This window comes from Pezoporus occidentalis, unplaced genomic scaffold (assembly GCF_034315485.1).
Source record: "Pezoporus occidentalis ecotype Australia unplaced genomic scaffold, CSIRO_AGI_Poc_V1 ctg135, whole genome shotgun sequence".
Classification (NCBI taxonomy): Eukaryota; Metazoa; Chordata; class Aves; order Psittaciformes; family Psittacidae; genus Pezoporus; species Pezoporus occidentalis.
The window spans coordinates 3,329,047-3,345,412 of NW_026913157.1; the positions used below are offsets into that span (position 1 = coordinate 3,329,047).

Genomic DNA, 16,366 nt, shown 5'->3' on the forward strand with positions numbered 1-16,366 from the left:
AGAGCAGTAGTAATTCAGGCCAACAAGGGGTACAGGCTGCTTGGCACCAGCAGTCGGTATGTAGAGCTACAGCCCTCCTAAGCCTGTGGCAAGGACGATGTGTCTTGCCTTAGATTATGTTTGCTGTGAGATGTAAGTGGGGGTTGAGCGCTGGCTGGGTTGTACACCAGTGTGCCCTGAGCATTCCCATAAAGGAGCACAGAGCTGTTAAAGTGCTCCAAACAGCTTCTGTGAACCAATACCCTGAATTTCCTCCGTTTTCCCCCATTAATTTTATATTGCTGGAGAAGAGGGAAACCCTGGAAGGCAAGAGCCTGGTGAAAGAGGGACTCAGCCAACAGGCATCCTGGTTTATTTCTTTTAAATAGCTGAGGCTGCGGCTTCTAAATAGCTGGGGCACAGAGACCCAGGTATTTAAAAGTCTTTCAGGAGCCTTCAGCCATTAGCCATGTACTCCAGCAGACAGAACTGGGCTCCCACTCACTTTTCTTTGAGCAGTAGCTGAGAGGAAAATGCACGTTCCCCTGCAAGTCACCTCAAACACAAGAATTTCACCCTGATTTACCTGAACAAACATGGGTAGTTAGAAGGGGCTAAATAATACCTTCAGGTAGGCTTTGCTGGGGGGTCTGGGCTCTGGTGCTTTGAAGAATTTATTGTTTTTTCTTTTAAAGCAGTAGCTGATCAGGCCTTTTGGAGTGATCATGCTCTCCCTCATTTGGAGATGAGGCATAGTGCTCCTGGGTAAGGCTTGCATGGGGTGACTGGGCTTGCCTGCTCCTATATCAGAGATGTTCAAATCTGGGAATGTGACCCTTAGAGGGGCATGAAGTCCCCTAGAGCTGCCTGCAAGAGGGTCTTGCTGCCACGGGTGAGGGGAGAGGCCATTCAGAGCCTGTGGCTCAGCAGTGGTCTGGGAATCCCCTGAGAGGGTCTGAGTCTGAGTTCTCTGGTGCATTTCTGGGTATGACCTCAAACTGGGAGTGTCTCCTCAAGAGTGCAGGGAGAGATGAAATTATTTAGTGACTTTTTGGCCAAAAGACTCATTGCCCCTACTGCAAGTCTAGGCCTTCGCCTGTGTATGTGATCAGGGGAGTATCCCAAAGGAACATCCTCATAATATAGAATTACAGGGTTACAAGTATTTGTCCAGCTGAGCACTGTTGGTTAGCTCTGTAGCCATGAATGCTGCAATACCCCAGCTGGAATCGCTGGCTATTCGTTGTGCAGAGACTTTCTGGAGTAGGATTAAAGGGCCAGGGTCAAGTTTGATTTATCAGCAAGAAATCTGTACTCTGCTCCACTTTACAAAGAGCTCCTAAAATCTGCTGTAGGGGTAAAGGAGGCTGCAGAGGGGAAAGGGCATACAATAGGAATACTCTTTTTTGGACAGAAAATGCCTACAGGCATGCTTTGGAGTATGGGCACCCACCGGGACTACTCCGGGGTGACCTACCCCCACCCCAAAATTCCCTCCTTGCTCTTCGGGCCCGCCCCTGCCCGATGCCAGGCGGTGGGGGAGGAGGAAGAGGGGGAGAAAGGCGGGGGGGTGGGTGGGAGGGAGTCCCCGTCTCCGGCATGAGGCCGGGCTGAGCAATGTGCGAGCAGGCAGCGCGGTACTGCCGGGCCAGCGTGCAGAGGCTGCTGCGCAAGCCTCCGCCAGCGCTCCGCGGGCTGGACGGGATCCTGCGCTGGGTGGTAGCTAGGATGAGCGACAAGAGCGTCGCGGAGCGGGAGCTGCTCACCTCGGGAGCCGCCGCCGCGCAGAGGAAGGGCACCTCCGTCATCCTCGATGTGAGTGCCACCCGCGTTCCGCACCCCGCGTCCCGCCCCTGCTCGGGAGTGGGGTTCTACCCCGGGTCCTGCACATCCCCGCCCGGCTGGGGACGAGGTGCACCCCGGGTCCTGCAACTCCCGGCCGGCTCGGCATAGGTGTGGAGCCCGGGTCCCACATCCCCCTGCCCAGGTCCCGCCTCCAGCTCGGGATAGGTATTATTTCCTGGGTTCTGCATCCCGGGCTGCGTTCGGGTCCAGCCATCTCCCAAACCGGAAAGAGGCTGTACCCCGGCTCCTGTAATTGCTTGCCTTGCTCCTTCACGCACTGCGTGGGCACTTGGGATGCACCGCTGCTCCTGCACTCTCGGTGCAGGATCCTGCACCCCCCGATCGGCTTGGCATCAGGGTTATTCCTCGGATCCTGCACCCCCCTTCAGTTGGGGATGGGGTGCAGCCCAGGTCCTCTATCTCCTGGGCTGGCTGGGTGTAGGGATGCGCAGATACAGCAGCCCCTTTCCAGATCGTGTGCCCCTAGCTGGCTGGGCATGGTGGGTGCAAGATCCACTTGTCTGGATCCTGCACCCCCTGTACTGCCTGAGCACATGAGGTGCAGTCTGGGTGCTGCACTCCTTTGCCCTGCACACAGTCGACAGCGGGGAATAAGGTGCAACCTGGTCATGCATCTCCCGGACCGGCTGGGAATGGGGATGCCGTCTAGGATCCTGTAGCCCCTTTTCTGTGTCCTGCACCCCCAAAGTGGCTGGGCATAAGGGTGCAGCCCAGGTCCTGCATTTTGTTTTGACTGGCTGAGCATGGGAATGCAACCTGTGTTCATTATCTCCTTGCCAGGATCCTGCACCCTTTGGACCAGCTGGGTATGGGGTGCACCCCAGGTCCTGCATCCCATGGATCAGCTGAGACGGGGATGAACTGTGGGTCCTTAATCCTGGTATTAGCTTGACTGGATAGAGATGCAGGACTCCAGGTCCTGCAGACTCCCCAGGCTCGCACCATGGGTTGTCCCAGGTTAGCTGGGTGTAAGGGTGCACGTGGGTCCAGCATCCACTTCAGGTCCTGGGCATCAGTCCCAGAAGGGCTGTAGCAGTGAGGGTCTGTGCAGCGGGAGCTGGGCAGCATGGTCCTGGATGCGGGGGACTGCGTGGGACCCCTGGGGTCGCTTGCCGAGGTTTGGGGGGCAGGCAGAGGCGTGCTTAGTGCCTCGGGTGCAGTATTCATAGACTTCCGGATGAGGAAGCTAACGAGGCTGTTTGCACGTAAATTAATTGGGAAAATGGGGTAGAATCAATCGGATTGCAAACGGTGTAATTACACAGTCTTTCTGCAGCGTTTAGTAATTAAACACATAGATCCTCACCTTTGCTATCTCCTAGCTTTAAAAATAAAAATGTAGTCAATGCAAAAATAAAAACTACTGAGGCACTGGCTGTAGTAAAGGATCTCCTCCAGCCCCCTCATAGTCAGGCAGTAATAGCATTTCCAGGCAAGACTTAAGAGTTTTCTAAATAATTTGCTAATCTTCTACCACATCCCCTGTAAGCATTGGTGAGGGCTGGTGTAATGAACCCAAAACTCACTACATCTCTGGGCACCCCGGTCTCATAGGCATTTTGGTTCCTGAATGAACCAACACGACTGTGTCTATTGAGCTCTCAAAAGCAGCTTGGAGATCAGAGCTCTTAAGGATGGTCCTGCCCAGTGAAATGGGCTGGCAGGTAGGCAGCTGCAGGCTGTAGGAAATGCTGTTTCATGGGGCAATGGAAAGGAGAAATGCAACTAATACCTCTATGTCTTTTAAGATAACTTGTTTGGGTTTGCTGTTAGATTTGGGGGTCTTCTTCTTTTACCTGCCCTGAAATTACTGAAGTTTTACAACAATCTGGAATCTGGGCTTCAGAGCATGAATGCAATTGGGAAGCAACGTTAAATTTATACAACAGGTTCCTGAGTTAAGGCTGCTTTTCCACTAAATGGTATCTTACCTTACAATCATTAAATGAATTATTTTTTTTCACCACTTTGAGGTTTGAGCTGAGAAAATGAACCATGAACTTTCAGAATGCCTTAACCAGTGGGAAATACAATGGAGCTGGGCATGCAAGTCCTGATCCATTTTCCCTTTCACAATGGGGCTGGAAGCCCTTTCTCACCTGCTGAAAGTAGAAATGGATGCTGGAAATGTAAAGCCTGAGGGTTTGGGATATTTTTTTCCTCTTCCCTTAGAATTTCCTTCTCTCCTTTTCTCCAGTTACAATAAGAACATCAACTGAAGTTGTGGCTTCACTGTAACAGGCTCTTCAAGTGCACTGTGAGACACCTCCTTCCCCCCCCCCCCCCCCCCCCCATCCTCCCACCCCATATGAAGCATTTAAGCAGAGAAACACACATTTGGATTAATTTTTATTCATTATCAGGAATGTAAAAAAGCATCCCACTGAATCCTCAAGAGATGAGAACATGTTTTCCAATTAACTCATTCACGTTCCTGCATTACGTGGATGTCCAGGGGAAGCAGTGAGTCCCAGCCATGCAGCAGTGCGACTCGGTAGGTGGGGATGAAGTGAAAGACCTGTGAAATTTTATATTTAACTACCACATTTGCATGAGCCGTTGTGCTATATAGACAGTTCACTGGGGGCTGGGAAAGGAGGGTTAAGCTTGGTATTAAACTATGTAGTAGATGGCTCTGACGCTAATGGTACTTTAGTCCCTTTTTCTTCCTTTTCTGTTCCGGCTTTCTTTTGACTCAGCCATCCTCAGTGTGCTTGTTCTGACTCCTCCGTATTGTGAGGGTGGCTGGTGGGTCAGTACAAAGTTCCCTGTGCCCTTTCTGCCAAAGAAACAGAACTGTGTTGGTGTGGGGCAAAACTGAGGGTGGGGGAAGAACAAAATACAACAAGGGAGCTATATACCTTTTGTCATCAACCTGGCAACCCTGTTGGAGGGTGAATCTTAGCTTTGGGCTGGTTTCAGTATTTTTCTGTCATTTTGCCTGTGTCTTTTCAGGTAAAAGATTTTAAAAGGTTGAATAATGTTTATGAGTTCAGCAAAAAAAAAAAAAAGGAAAAGCTAAAAGTGTAGATTAACTAAACCCTGGTAGCAAACTAATGAAGAAGATATTTAAGTCCTATGCATTGCCTAAAATATGCAATGACTAAAACTGAGGGGTGACTGATGCTTTTCAGTGGTGGTAGCAGATCAAGTGGAGGTGATGTGTCGATCTAGGAACCTGGAAAACATCACTTTGCATTTAATGTTAGGCAAACTAGCCTAAGGGGTTAAGCAAAGGGTCTGTACCCATCCTGTGCTCACCCTCAGGTGTCTGCCTCTGTGTGTTTGCTCCTGAGGTCTGGATTGCGCACAGCTACTCCATCTGCCAGAGCCAAAAGCTCAGCCTTGGCAGCATATGTAATATGTAAAACTACTGTCTATCCATAGCTAAATATGTGAGTAGTAACGCTATGTTCTCTTTCTGCCTTCTGGACTGCTTGAAGATGCCCTGAGCTTTGCTCTAAACCCACAAGGACAAAACCTCTTTATTAAAAGGAAGCTGAAACTGTCACACTGCTGCTCAAATCCATGTGTGGTGATAGTGGCATTTCTAGTCCAGAACAAATCCTCACACATCACAAGACTTATGAAAGGACAGTATAGTGGGTGTGTGGGTAAGCCTGTATCAGATCATGTTTGCTGAGTACGAGTGAGTCCACATGCAGTACAGAACTGAAGTGGATGGTTCCTAAGGACTGAGAAATGTCTGGATAGGCATTGCTCTGTCTCAGTGGGAGTACTTCAGTGCTGACTTATGTACTTGTTCATCTTTTCCTGCCTTCATGTTACTATCAAAAATCTACATTGTTGTTAGGAGTGTGAACTCCAGTGCACGTTAAGACCTGGTCAGTCACAGTGGTTGCAGACAAAGATGCCCCATCTGGTTTACACCAGGGAGAGCCTGTTGGAAGCACTCATCTCCTACTTGTCATCTAAAATATAAGGGTCAGCCTTGGATATAAGTGAGCATCCCTGTGGCAAGACTGTGTACTCCAAGGGGTACTGGCATCCCTGCCTCCTCTCTAGCTTTGCTGATGGTGACTAAATGCATTGCTTTTTGGCGTTATTTTAAATGTTCCTGAAGAAAGCAGTGCTATTCATTTCAGGTCAGATGAAGCTTTTTGTTTGATCTGCACTGTCTTTTCCTGAAAACTAATTTTGACCCTTATCTGCCTGTTTCCTTCTTCAATAGGGTCAGAAAGATCATTTCAAATCCATCTCTCTTGCTAATGGCTGCTGTTGCATGCCTGCTTACCTGCCAGATCTGATTTACACTTCTTCAACCCCATGGGACTGACTGAGGTGTTTGGATAGAAGATACAGAGAATTTGGCTTGTGCCAAGAGTGCATTTCCAAATGTAGACCCAAGAATTGGCAGAGTTTTCCAACTGCTTTGTGAATAACACAATTTCCAGTGCTGCAAAGCTACTGCAGCAACAAAATCCCTTCTTTTCTGCTTTGATGTTTATTATTCTGTTGTTTTTTGTGTGTTGGTTGGTAGCTGTTTTTCTGCTTTTTTGGATTTTTTTTAAGGTTGATTCCCTCCTCTTCTTGTATCCTTATTTACCTTCTCACTTCTCCAAGTGAATAGGGAAGGCTATCTTCCTCCTCCTTCATTACTCTTATGTGAAATCCATGGTTTGAAATCATCCTCTTGAGCCATGCCAGCAGGGCATGGCTGCAAAACAGGGGCAGAGCAGGGCTGTGCTTTGTGCATTCAGGGATTGCTCATGGCAAGGTACATAATGGCACAGAAGAGTCCAGCCTTTCTTTTCTGCTCTTCAGGTCTTTGTAAATGGATGCTTGAAATGGAGCTGGATCCAGGGACAATGTTAATGGAAAAGTAACTTCTAGTGCTGTGTAGGTGGTAACAGCAAATGCAACTCTTGCCTGTCTCACGCAACTTTTATTTAGAACAGCCAGGTAAAGTCTAAGGAGAAAGGTACAAGGTAAAGAGAGGCTAAGACATGGTGTTAACTGCCCTTCTCTTGGAGCGGCAGAAAGAGCCAGGAGACCTGGAGGTCTGTAGCAGCCTTTCTTTGGCAGGGAAGCTGCTCCACAAAGGACAATATTATTTGCACCCCAATGGCATATTTCTGAAACACCCAAATCAAAACTTTCGCCTTGCATGGGCAAAGCTCGCTAGCCTGATGATGCCAAAAGATGTTGTCCAAAGTGGAAAAGATTCAGGTCATTACATTCTTGGGTTATTACTTGAAAGAGCAACATAGAGAGGCTGTAGGATACATTCCTACCAGTACCTCGAGCTAGAGAGGTAAAGGCTATACCTGATACAAAAACTTGTCTCAGCTCCACCTTTAATAAAATTTAATAAAATTCCTAAGAAAACCTCCATTAAGCAGCCTCTAGTGTTGCACATTCTCATCCAGGAGCTTTGAAAAGGCAGAACTGAATGTTTAAATTGAAAGCATTGGTTTTTTTTTAAGTTCATTATTAACCACTAGTGTTTTGAATTGCTTACTTTTGCCAGCCAACATCTGTAGTAGCCCTTTGAGAGTACAGCAAAAATGTGTATTTTAAAAGTCACTGGAAATCTTGACAGATGTTCCTCACTTTAAATAAAACAGTTTATAGTCATCTAAACACAGTAAATGGAATAAGTAAGCTGCAGAGAGCAAACTACATGTCTGTGTAAAGCCTATAAAATAAGTTAATCTGGCCCATATTGTGGGCATCCTATGGGCTCACCATGCAACTTAGCTTGTGCTTCAGGAGCCTTGCTTAATAGGTTTAGAATGTAGCTCATGCGGGAGATGGTTGCTCTAGTACTTTTTGGACTGGATAATTTCTCATTTACCATCTGAAAGCCCTGATGTTTGGAGAACTGTGGGTGATGGGGCGGAAAGAGCATCCCTGGTCAGGCTGTGAGGTGCTGCCAGCTCCTGTTCCATGTTGGGGATGGTCCTTGTCTGGTGTGGAGGCATGTGAAGCCAATTGCTGCCAAGGGTGTAGCAGGACAGGATGTTTCTCTACCAATATTTCATAGTCTCCACTCTTGCTGACCTCCAGAGCTGCTGCCTTGGCTAAGTCTAAGCAACTTCACTGCTGAGTGAGAATAGCAGTGATGGAGTTACTGCAGGCCTGCAGAGAGTGACTGCAGGGATGACTGGCTTTGCAGTGTATATGTTGGAGATGACACAGCATACCTGCTTATATTTCCTTCTTCCTGGAACTGGTTAGAGCATTCCTTCCCCTGAACACCCTTGGAACCTGGCACTGAGCTGCCATCGGGGCCTTGCCTTGCTGGGCCATAGGAGAGGCATGAGGGGCTGCATTTTCCCTTCCATCACCAGATTTTTCCCTTACTGAAAGCACATCACACCCTTCCCACAGTGGAACAACTAATTCAAGACAGGAACAGAGAGCATCTTCAGGTGTGTGTGGGAGGGCACTCTTTGTTTGCTGAAACAGAGCATGAATCCTGGGTCTTCACAGAAGCAGTGTTTCTGGCAGCATTACCAAGCTATCACAGAGTATATTCTGTCTTTATCAGCCTCCTGATGCTCATTCCAGTGCTCATACCTTGATGTACTGCCTGCCTGTGATGACAGACATCTTTGTCTTAAACTGCTTTCCCTCCAGGTGTCCTGTTTTGAATATTTTTGTGTGTGTGCAGATTTTAGGTGGTTCAGTTAAGCTGGAAGAATAAAGCTTGCTCATTAGCAATAAAAACTAAACAGCATAGTCCTGTAGAATAAACCTTAGTAGGTAATACAGCTGATGTGATCTTCTGTCAATGTGCTTGTTTACAAATAATCATACTTTCTAGGAGTATCTGGGGGATCTAAAGCCCTGAAAGGTTCTCTTAGTGAAGATGAACATTTTTTTCTTTTTTCTTTTTTTTTTTTTTTTTCCCCTCTTGCTTCTACTGTTCATGGCAAGGTTGGTGGCTCCACAGAGCAGAGCACTGCATATTTTTCCCACTTTAAGCTATGTTTTACTTATTGTTTTTGCCTTCCCATTCTTCTTACAATAGACTTTGCTGCTTCTGCATTGGACTTGATGTAATGTCTTTATTTCAAAGCAGTGGGAATAGTAATGCGAGTATGTGGTGATGAAACAAATCCAGAAATAAACAGCATATAGAAAGAAAAGTGCCTCATCTGGAGATGCTAGTGCAAGTGTGAGGAGTTGGAGTGTCTAAGCCAGAAAAAAACAAGTATTTTGTACTCTGGGCAGTGCGTGTTGTGCGTGGCTGACTGACGTGTGCCAAAGCCTGGGGGCCTGCTGGGGTTCCTGCTTGTCTTGCCTGGCTTTATTCTTTCTTCCCATAAACAAGCTGTGACTGTCTGGCTCTTCAAACCCCATATTTAACCTCAGTGAAGTCCATAAGGATGGTAGGATTTCCCCTCAAAGCTTCTAATTAATCTAAAAAAAATAAAGGTCAGTCCAAGAAGTAAGGAGTTTTGGGGAGGTCATAAGCTGTAATCCTTGTAGGGTTATGACCCTCTCTTGAAGCTGGGACTTGGTGGCTCCCACCGTTTAGATCTGGCTTCACCAGAAGGTGTTTTCCTCTGCTGAAGTACACCAGAAAGTCCACCTTTGACTTTTCCCTGTGCAGCTAAAGAGGAACTTTGGGCAAAAGAATGATTATTCTTCCTTAACTAAGGTATGTTCTCTTAAATAGAATATTCTGCAATTCAGTTTGTCTCTTGGGATTCCTTTTTTGTGCAGCAGTTTCTCTTCTGATATTTTTCTCTTTTTTAAAATGATTTTATGACCCAGAAAAGAAGAGATTCCATTTTAGGGCTGACTGTGATCCGTCCTGATGGTGCTTTTTTTCCCTCTGCAGGGAAATGTCTTTGTACAGTCAAAATCTCTGCTTTTGATCAAATTAATAAGGTCAGGTCTGAAGAAATGATGACAACGTTTTCCTTTTCTGCCCAGTTTGAGCATGTTAATTTTTTGGTAATTTATGGCCAAACCTGTGCCAGCAGCTATTTTTTGCAGGAACCTATAAGATTGCAACCTTTGCACAAGCCTTTTGCTATTAATTGCATTGTCAGGTGTCTATTTCTAAAATGAGACTAGTCAAAGACATAGCAGTTGTTTCTGCTGTTTTTCCCTCACAAATTCAGCCATACTACACATTACTGCAATTCTTTTTTCTTCTGAAAGGGCTATGTGATTCCTCTCTGTGGGCTGCTCCTCCACACTGTAGTTTTAAGTCTAAATACAATCTTTTCCCCACAGAGGAAATGTGCTTTTCTTAAAAAGAATATTGTAAATAGTTTTAGAAGTGCAGAACTGTGAAACCTGCTTTAAGAGATATTATTGATGCTAGAGAAATTGGCTGGGCATGCTGCACAGCTGTTACATTTTTTTTAATGGGTATTTTTCATGTGCTGGGTCCGTGTTTTTGTCTTTCTTCTGCAAGAGAGGTAGGAGATGGTGGAACTGCTGGAAGTATTTTGTGTTTATTTTGCTAGCTAACCCATTTTCTACCAGTTATTCCAAAGGCAACCGTGTCAATACTCTACTCCAGGAGTGGCTGTCCATCATGTGGGTCTGGGGGTGATAGGCTGTAACCTGGGAAGGGTGAGCTCAGTAAAACAACTGAATTGGCTGAAGGGGCTAGAGTGTGTTGTCCTGCCCTGTGTGTGGGATTGAACATGGTCCCAGTGCTAAAGCCTTCACCCTCTCAAACAATGTAATAAAAGTGTTTCTCTCTCTCTTTCAATTCTAGATTTTCAGAAGAGCTGACAAAAATGGTAAGTCTGTATATTCCTATTTCATATTTCTTGATTGAACTTTTGTCACTATTACTGTTTTTCCTGATAGTGACCTCTAACTATTTAAATGTCTTTCAGCTTACTGGGCCTGATGTTGATAGGGTCTAAGCATCAGAAAACATTTATTATTTCTTTGTCTGAGATATTCTTAGAGCAGATGTGATACTAGTGTTCAAGTCAGCACAGTGAGATTCACCAGATTTGGGGCAATTTCACAAAAAAAAGGGCATAAAAATAAATCACAACTAAGTGATAAGTGACAATCCACCTCTTGGAATAGCTTTGCAAAATGAACCTAATCTGTGAGTATTAGTAGTTTGGCTCCTGAAGGACTGGATACATGCATTGAGGAGTAACATGTATTGATCTGTGTTTTCACAGTATGTGCCTGTAGAAAGCTGAATAACTTTGCTGAGTCTAGTCTTTCCCTTAGGTGGGGAGTAATGTGGAGGTTATATGACTTGGGATCCTGAAAGGAGCTGCTTTTCTGTGAGGTAACAGTTATGGGAAAAAGAGGCAATGGGTCCAATCCCAGGATCTCTCTCCATCCTGAAAAGCAATTTAATTTTAGCACCTAGCTAAAATCCCAAGAGCTAGTCTCTAGCTAGTCCCTGTTGTACAAGAAGAAAATGAAATATGTATTAAAACTGTGTGTTTGCAGAGGGACATGTGGGAGCAAAGGAGCACAGGGGAGAGTTCGTTTTTTCCCTGGCAGATTTCAAAGGGATTTACCTGATTTCTGCAGGAGCTTACAGACGCGTGGGATCACTGCCCCTAGGAAAGACAGTGAAGACTGCTGTGAGCTGGCTGCCATGTAAGCAGTAAATGCCCTGTTAACGTGGGCATTCGATTCTAACAACTGACTCAGTTATAAGACGCTGAAATTTGTTGCTTGGATGTGAGCAGTTGTGTGGTGGAAGGGGAATGCTGGCGATGGGGAGAGAACACTCCCAAGTGCTGCTTACAGAAGAAAATGAATTTCTGCTCTTGACACACAGACTGTCATATTTCACAGCCTCCTGAGCACTTAATTGTTGCATAATTGGAGACCAGGAGGTTTTGTTTGATGAAATATTAGATGCTGCCTCTGCTTTCTGCTGGCTGTTGTGCCTGTCCACATGGAGCTGAGTGCTGGGGTTGCCAGCTTGTAATGAAGTGTTAACCTGCCACTTGCTCTCTGGTGGGGGGTTTGGAGTACAATTGTCAGTGTCTTTGCTGTTTGTAGATATTGGGCTAAAATCTGTGCTTAGCTATTCCCACCTCACTTTGAAGTTGAAAACCCCACTCCAAGCTTTGACCTGTGAAACTGCTCCTTGCTAAGACCCTGTTTAGCCTCCCTCCTGCCAGACCTTCGTTCCAGTTTCCAGGCCAGTCACTGTGTAGGGCATCTGAAATCAAAAGTAGTGATTTTTTTTTCCTTTTCAATAACAAATGATACTCTCCTGAGAAAAGCTTGAAAAGACGCACTTTAACATGGTGGTCTTGATGTAGTTATTTTCAATGACTGCTTTTTGAGTTATGCCAAATGATTCTGTGTTTTTGTTTTTATTCCAATTAGGTTTAGAATAGCTGCAATGGGGCTGAGGAATTGGAACTCAAAGTACAAAATCTTGTCTTGGCTGTTGTGCCAATATTCAGGTTTTTCTAAGGTGGGCGAGTAGAGCACCTCAGAAGTTGCTCTTGGAGCTCTGGTATTTCCCACTCACTGCAGTGGGAAGGACGGTGCTGCTGCCTGTCAGGAACAGGCAGACATGTCTTTTCAACCCATCCAGGAGGACAAAGCTGTCATTTTGGTAGTTTTACCACATCACAAGGTTGTGGGGGTTAAACTTTAGTGCAGCTCTCCCCACAGTGACAGCTCTCTTGGTGTATTTCGTAGGTGACAGTGGCAAGACATGAATCTGTTTTTTTTTGTGGTGTGGGTGATAATTGGGAAATGATGAGCCTGTGGATCTGCTTGATCTGCTCTGGTGATGGGTTTCTGAGAAGACAGATGTCCCTTTGGAAAGCAGGTGACGTTTACTGACCAGTTCCCTTGCTGTTATTGAAACCCATCCAAACATCCTGGTTTTGCAACCTTGTAGTCTGTTATTAATAACGACCAAACATTCCTTCAGTGTTTTAACATGAATAACAGGTAAAGGTCAAATAAGTTCCTTCCATCAGCAAGAGCAAATCTGTTGTTCTTACCTCTGCCCCTCAACCTGGGAAAAACCTGCCCAGCTCCTCCATTGTCTTCTCCCTGAATGTTCCTCCCTTTGTAAGGCTCGAGCAAGCAATCCATACGGATAACAAGCAGGACTGCTGTCCTGCATGTGGACAGGAAGACCATGAGTGGCTCAGGTACAGTGTGACACTGAAAAGCATTTTCTTGTCCAGCTCATTCAACCAGAGGGAGTCTGGAGTTGAGCAAAGCAGCAGAGATTAATACCCCAGATCTAACCTTGAGGTGTCCATCAGCCACACTGGGCACCCAAAGCCTCTCCATGGAGCTGCTGTCCATGCAGATGTACCCTCCTGGGAGTCAGGTACCCCATAATGTAATGCTCATGGGGAGCATTGCTTGTGGATGAGTGGTCACTTTGGTTGGACGTGCTGTGCAGATATGTAAAGATGTTCACCCCTTTGAAGATATTCCCCTGGACGCTGTTTGAACATCTTTATTCTATTCAGAGCAACCGGAGTTCTTCTTGATTAGGTCACAAAATGTTAAAATGCATGTGGATTGTCAGTGATGTATCTGCCAGCCATTAACTGTTAATGCATTGGGTGTAAAGGTGACGAGCTGACTAGTCAGAACACATAACCAGCTTGGGTGAGATCAACAGGCACCAGCAGGACAAGCCCTACTCCAGTGTCTGGTACTTAAATTGGTGGTTCATTGTCAAAGATGTTGCTGGGCAGGAATTTGAACTGCTTAAGGGTGAGAGCTGTCACTGCCAGGGTGCAGAAGGTCTGAGCACTAGGCTTGCAGGGAGATGAGGAGACCACCATCGCTGAATAGGCGGGATAAGTGCCCCCCAGCTCTGGCCAGGCTGCTGGCACCAGTTGCTCTACTGAAATTTGTCCTGCTTCATTTTAAGCCTGGATAGGCACTGCAGCGAGGCACAGCTGGTGCTGTTAATGATGGCCAAATGGTCTATGAAGAAAAAGTTCTCTCCACCTCCGCTTCCACTTTCATTGCTTGCACTGCATGTGACCTACAACTGCATTGTTTGGATAACACAGTGCAGTGCTCTCCATGAGACTAACGCTGCCAGGCAAACAGGACGATGCTTTTTCCTTTTTTCTGATGTGGATGGAAGGCTGTCACAAAGCAGTCTGGTTCAGTGGCAGCTCTGTCCCTGTGTTGGCTCCTGCAAGGTGAGGTGGCCCAGCATGTGTCAATCTCATGGTGGCTGCTTTCCAGTCCCACTGAGTAGAGTTGTCTCTGTGATCTCGGGTCTGTCTTCTGAAGGACTGTATGTCCTGCAGTGATTTTCCCCACATTTATTTAGATGCTGCTTTTTTTGTTGAGACAACCTCTACTAGCTGTGATGGCCAGCTCCAGCCATTCATATTTGCTGAACTCTTGAGTTTGCTACCTTTCATAATTAGCTCAGTATATTCCTTTGCAGCCTTTTGGGGTCATGGCTTCCCACAGCTGCCCCTCCAGTCCCCTGCAGCTCACAGCAACTGCTGCAGGAAACAGGCAGGAATATTTCCCTTGGTACATCCTCCCTGCAAACTGTGGCCCAGAGGTTTCCAGAGCTAGAGGTAATATCCTTATATTTAATATCACCAGGGACCTCTTTTTCACAGTTTTCTCTTTGGCATCCTGGCCTTTAATTTATTGATTTGTTGAAATTCAGTCTTTCCATGGCTTTACCTGGTGCAGCTCTGAGGAGCAGTGGAAGCATCAGCCTGCTGCTTTCATGCTTCCCCACGGGTGGCCTGTGTGCTGTGCAGTGAAAATCCAACACTGTTAGGTTTTCTTTGGAATCCCAGGAAGGGGTGCTGAGCCCTGGGCAGGCTGCTGGGAAGACAGGCTCAAGGCTTCCCAAAACATTTTACTCTAACACGCTTGTGCTCTCTGCCCATGTGCAGAGGCTCTTGCCTGGCAGGCACTTTGCTTTCTTAATTGACCAGCTGAGGCGAGTCATTCTATGGCGCTGTGTGATGGTGGCATATGGGGGAGAGAGCTCCCAGGGCAGGGAGTGCTGGCAGCTTTACCCAGAACTGGCAACTCTTGCTCTCCTTGGCTCTTACAGACCTGTGTAGGAGCCCTACAGAAATAGCAGGGGGAAATCTGAATAAAACTTCAGCTCTTGCTGTCTAGTTTAACCAGAACATCTCATATAACTTCTGCCATGCAGAGATCAGGTGATTAAAGGGTCACGTAAGAGAGAGGAGAGATTTTAAGCTTAAGGCATTGTCTTATTTAATGTCCAGCTTCCTACCTTCAAGAGGTCATAAATCAGCATCTTGATTTTAAAAATTTTATTCTATTTTTCCCTCCAGCCTGGTAAAAATGGTACTTACAGTGTTAAAGCAACATGGCTGGCTCTGGCATAGTAGCTATGGAGCCTGATCGTGTGAATTCTCCCTCATCCCCTTCTTTCCAAAGCTCCTCAGCATAAATTGTTAATTCATGTAAAACTGGATATTCTTGGTGCAAGATGCTAAACCACATCATTACCCCTGCCATGTTCAGGTACTTGCATTAAGGTGATTTGATTCAGTGCCTACATACTAAGACATTGCTAATGAAACAGCCCTTTCTCGTTCAAAGGTGTCCTGGTCTCCTGGCCCAGAAAAATGAGATTCTGTCTCTAATGTGATTTAAGTCCCCAGCCTTTTTCCCCATTGATAATATCAAGCAGCTGGATTTACAGCTATCTATATGGTAAACTCAGCAAATGGTTCGGATAGCACACCTTGGAATGGTGAGCACGTTGGAGATACCTGGATAAACTGGCAAATGATCTGAAAAAATGAAGAAGTGTAACCTTCTGACAGTGAATAATTCAACTACGTTTAGTCATGCTTTGCAGGGGCATGGTTGTTACTCATTCAAAATAATCTTTTTCTCCTGTGTAAGAGTGTTTTTCCTTTCTCTGCTAATAATCCACCTGTCTTGTAACCCTCCCAGTCCCAGTAAACAATATTTTCTTTGACATATTGTAGGGAAATGGAGTTATCTTGTTTTAGGCTGATGAAACAGAGCTGTCAATCATTTGAGTTATCTACAGTGTACTTTAATAATCTCATTAGAAAGCTGTTAATCAATTATAAGTTAAATAGCCCAGGATCCCCTTTGAAAGATTAAGACTGTATAATTTTGACAGAGCAGCCTAATTGCTAACGATTCATTGCAAAAAAAGTTGCTTCCTGAAAATTGGGAGTTTTATTATCTTGAAATCTCCAGTCACTGCTACCACTCAACTGCCATGTCTTCAGTGTATCTAACTGTGAAGTGCATCCAGCTGTACTACTGTGGTTTAGCTGGATGGTTTTTGATGCAGTTATCAGATCTTGTTCATGGAAATGGCCATTGGTCTGGCCTATCCATGGGGCTGGCTTGCTGGGTACTGGGGGTTAGGTGGGCTCCCCTGGATCTCTGCCATGGAATAGGAAAGATGCAAAGGAAGATGTGCCAGAAAAAATCTTGGCATATGGTTATAAAGTGCCTAGAGAAAATAGCAGGAGTAGCTGCCAGTGGTGCAGTATTCCACTTGACAGTGATCAGGGAAGTTAGCATTGTGGTTTGGCCAACTTGGCACATTCCA

At 45.9% G+C, this 16,366-nt stretch overlaps 2 protein-coding genes across 5 annotated transcripts in view; one reads left to right on the forward strand and one right to left on the reverse strand.

Moving 5' to 3' along the window:
- HSDL1 (hydroxysteroid dehydrogenase like 1) overlaps positions 1-16,366 on the reverse strand; it is a 157,185-nt gene that overhangs the window by 31,929 nt on the left and 108,890 nt on the right. The gene's annotated exons all lie outside the window — the stretch shown is intronic.
- The window catches only part of NECAB2 (N-terminal EF-hand calcium binding protein 2), a 100,300-nt gene that overhangs the window by 14,274 nt on the left and 69,660 nt on the right, over positions 1-16,366 (forward strand). The window contains exons 1-2 of one of the 4 annotated variants that reach the window (XM_062609206.1): positions 1,564-1,794; positions 10,553-10,577. In XM_062609206.1, coding sequence (XP_062465190.1) covers positions 1,597-1,794; positions 10,553-10,577 — 223 coding nt within the window. In that variant the 5' untranslated portion in view covers positions 1,564-1,596. Of the gene's footprint in view, positions 1-1,563; positions 1,795-10,325; positions 10,405-10,552; positions 10,578-16,366 lie in introns of those variants that run through there. The other 3 variants (XM_062609207.1, XM_062609210.1, XM_062609209.1) reach the window with 3 other exon arrangements.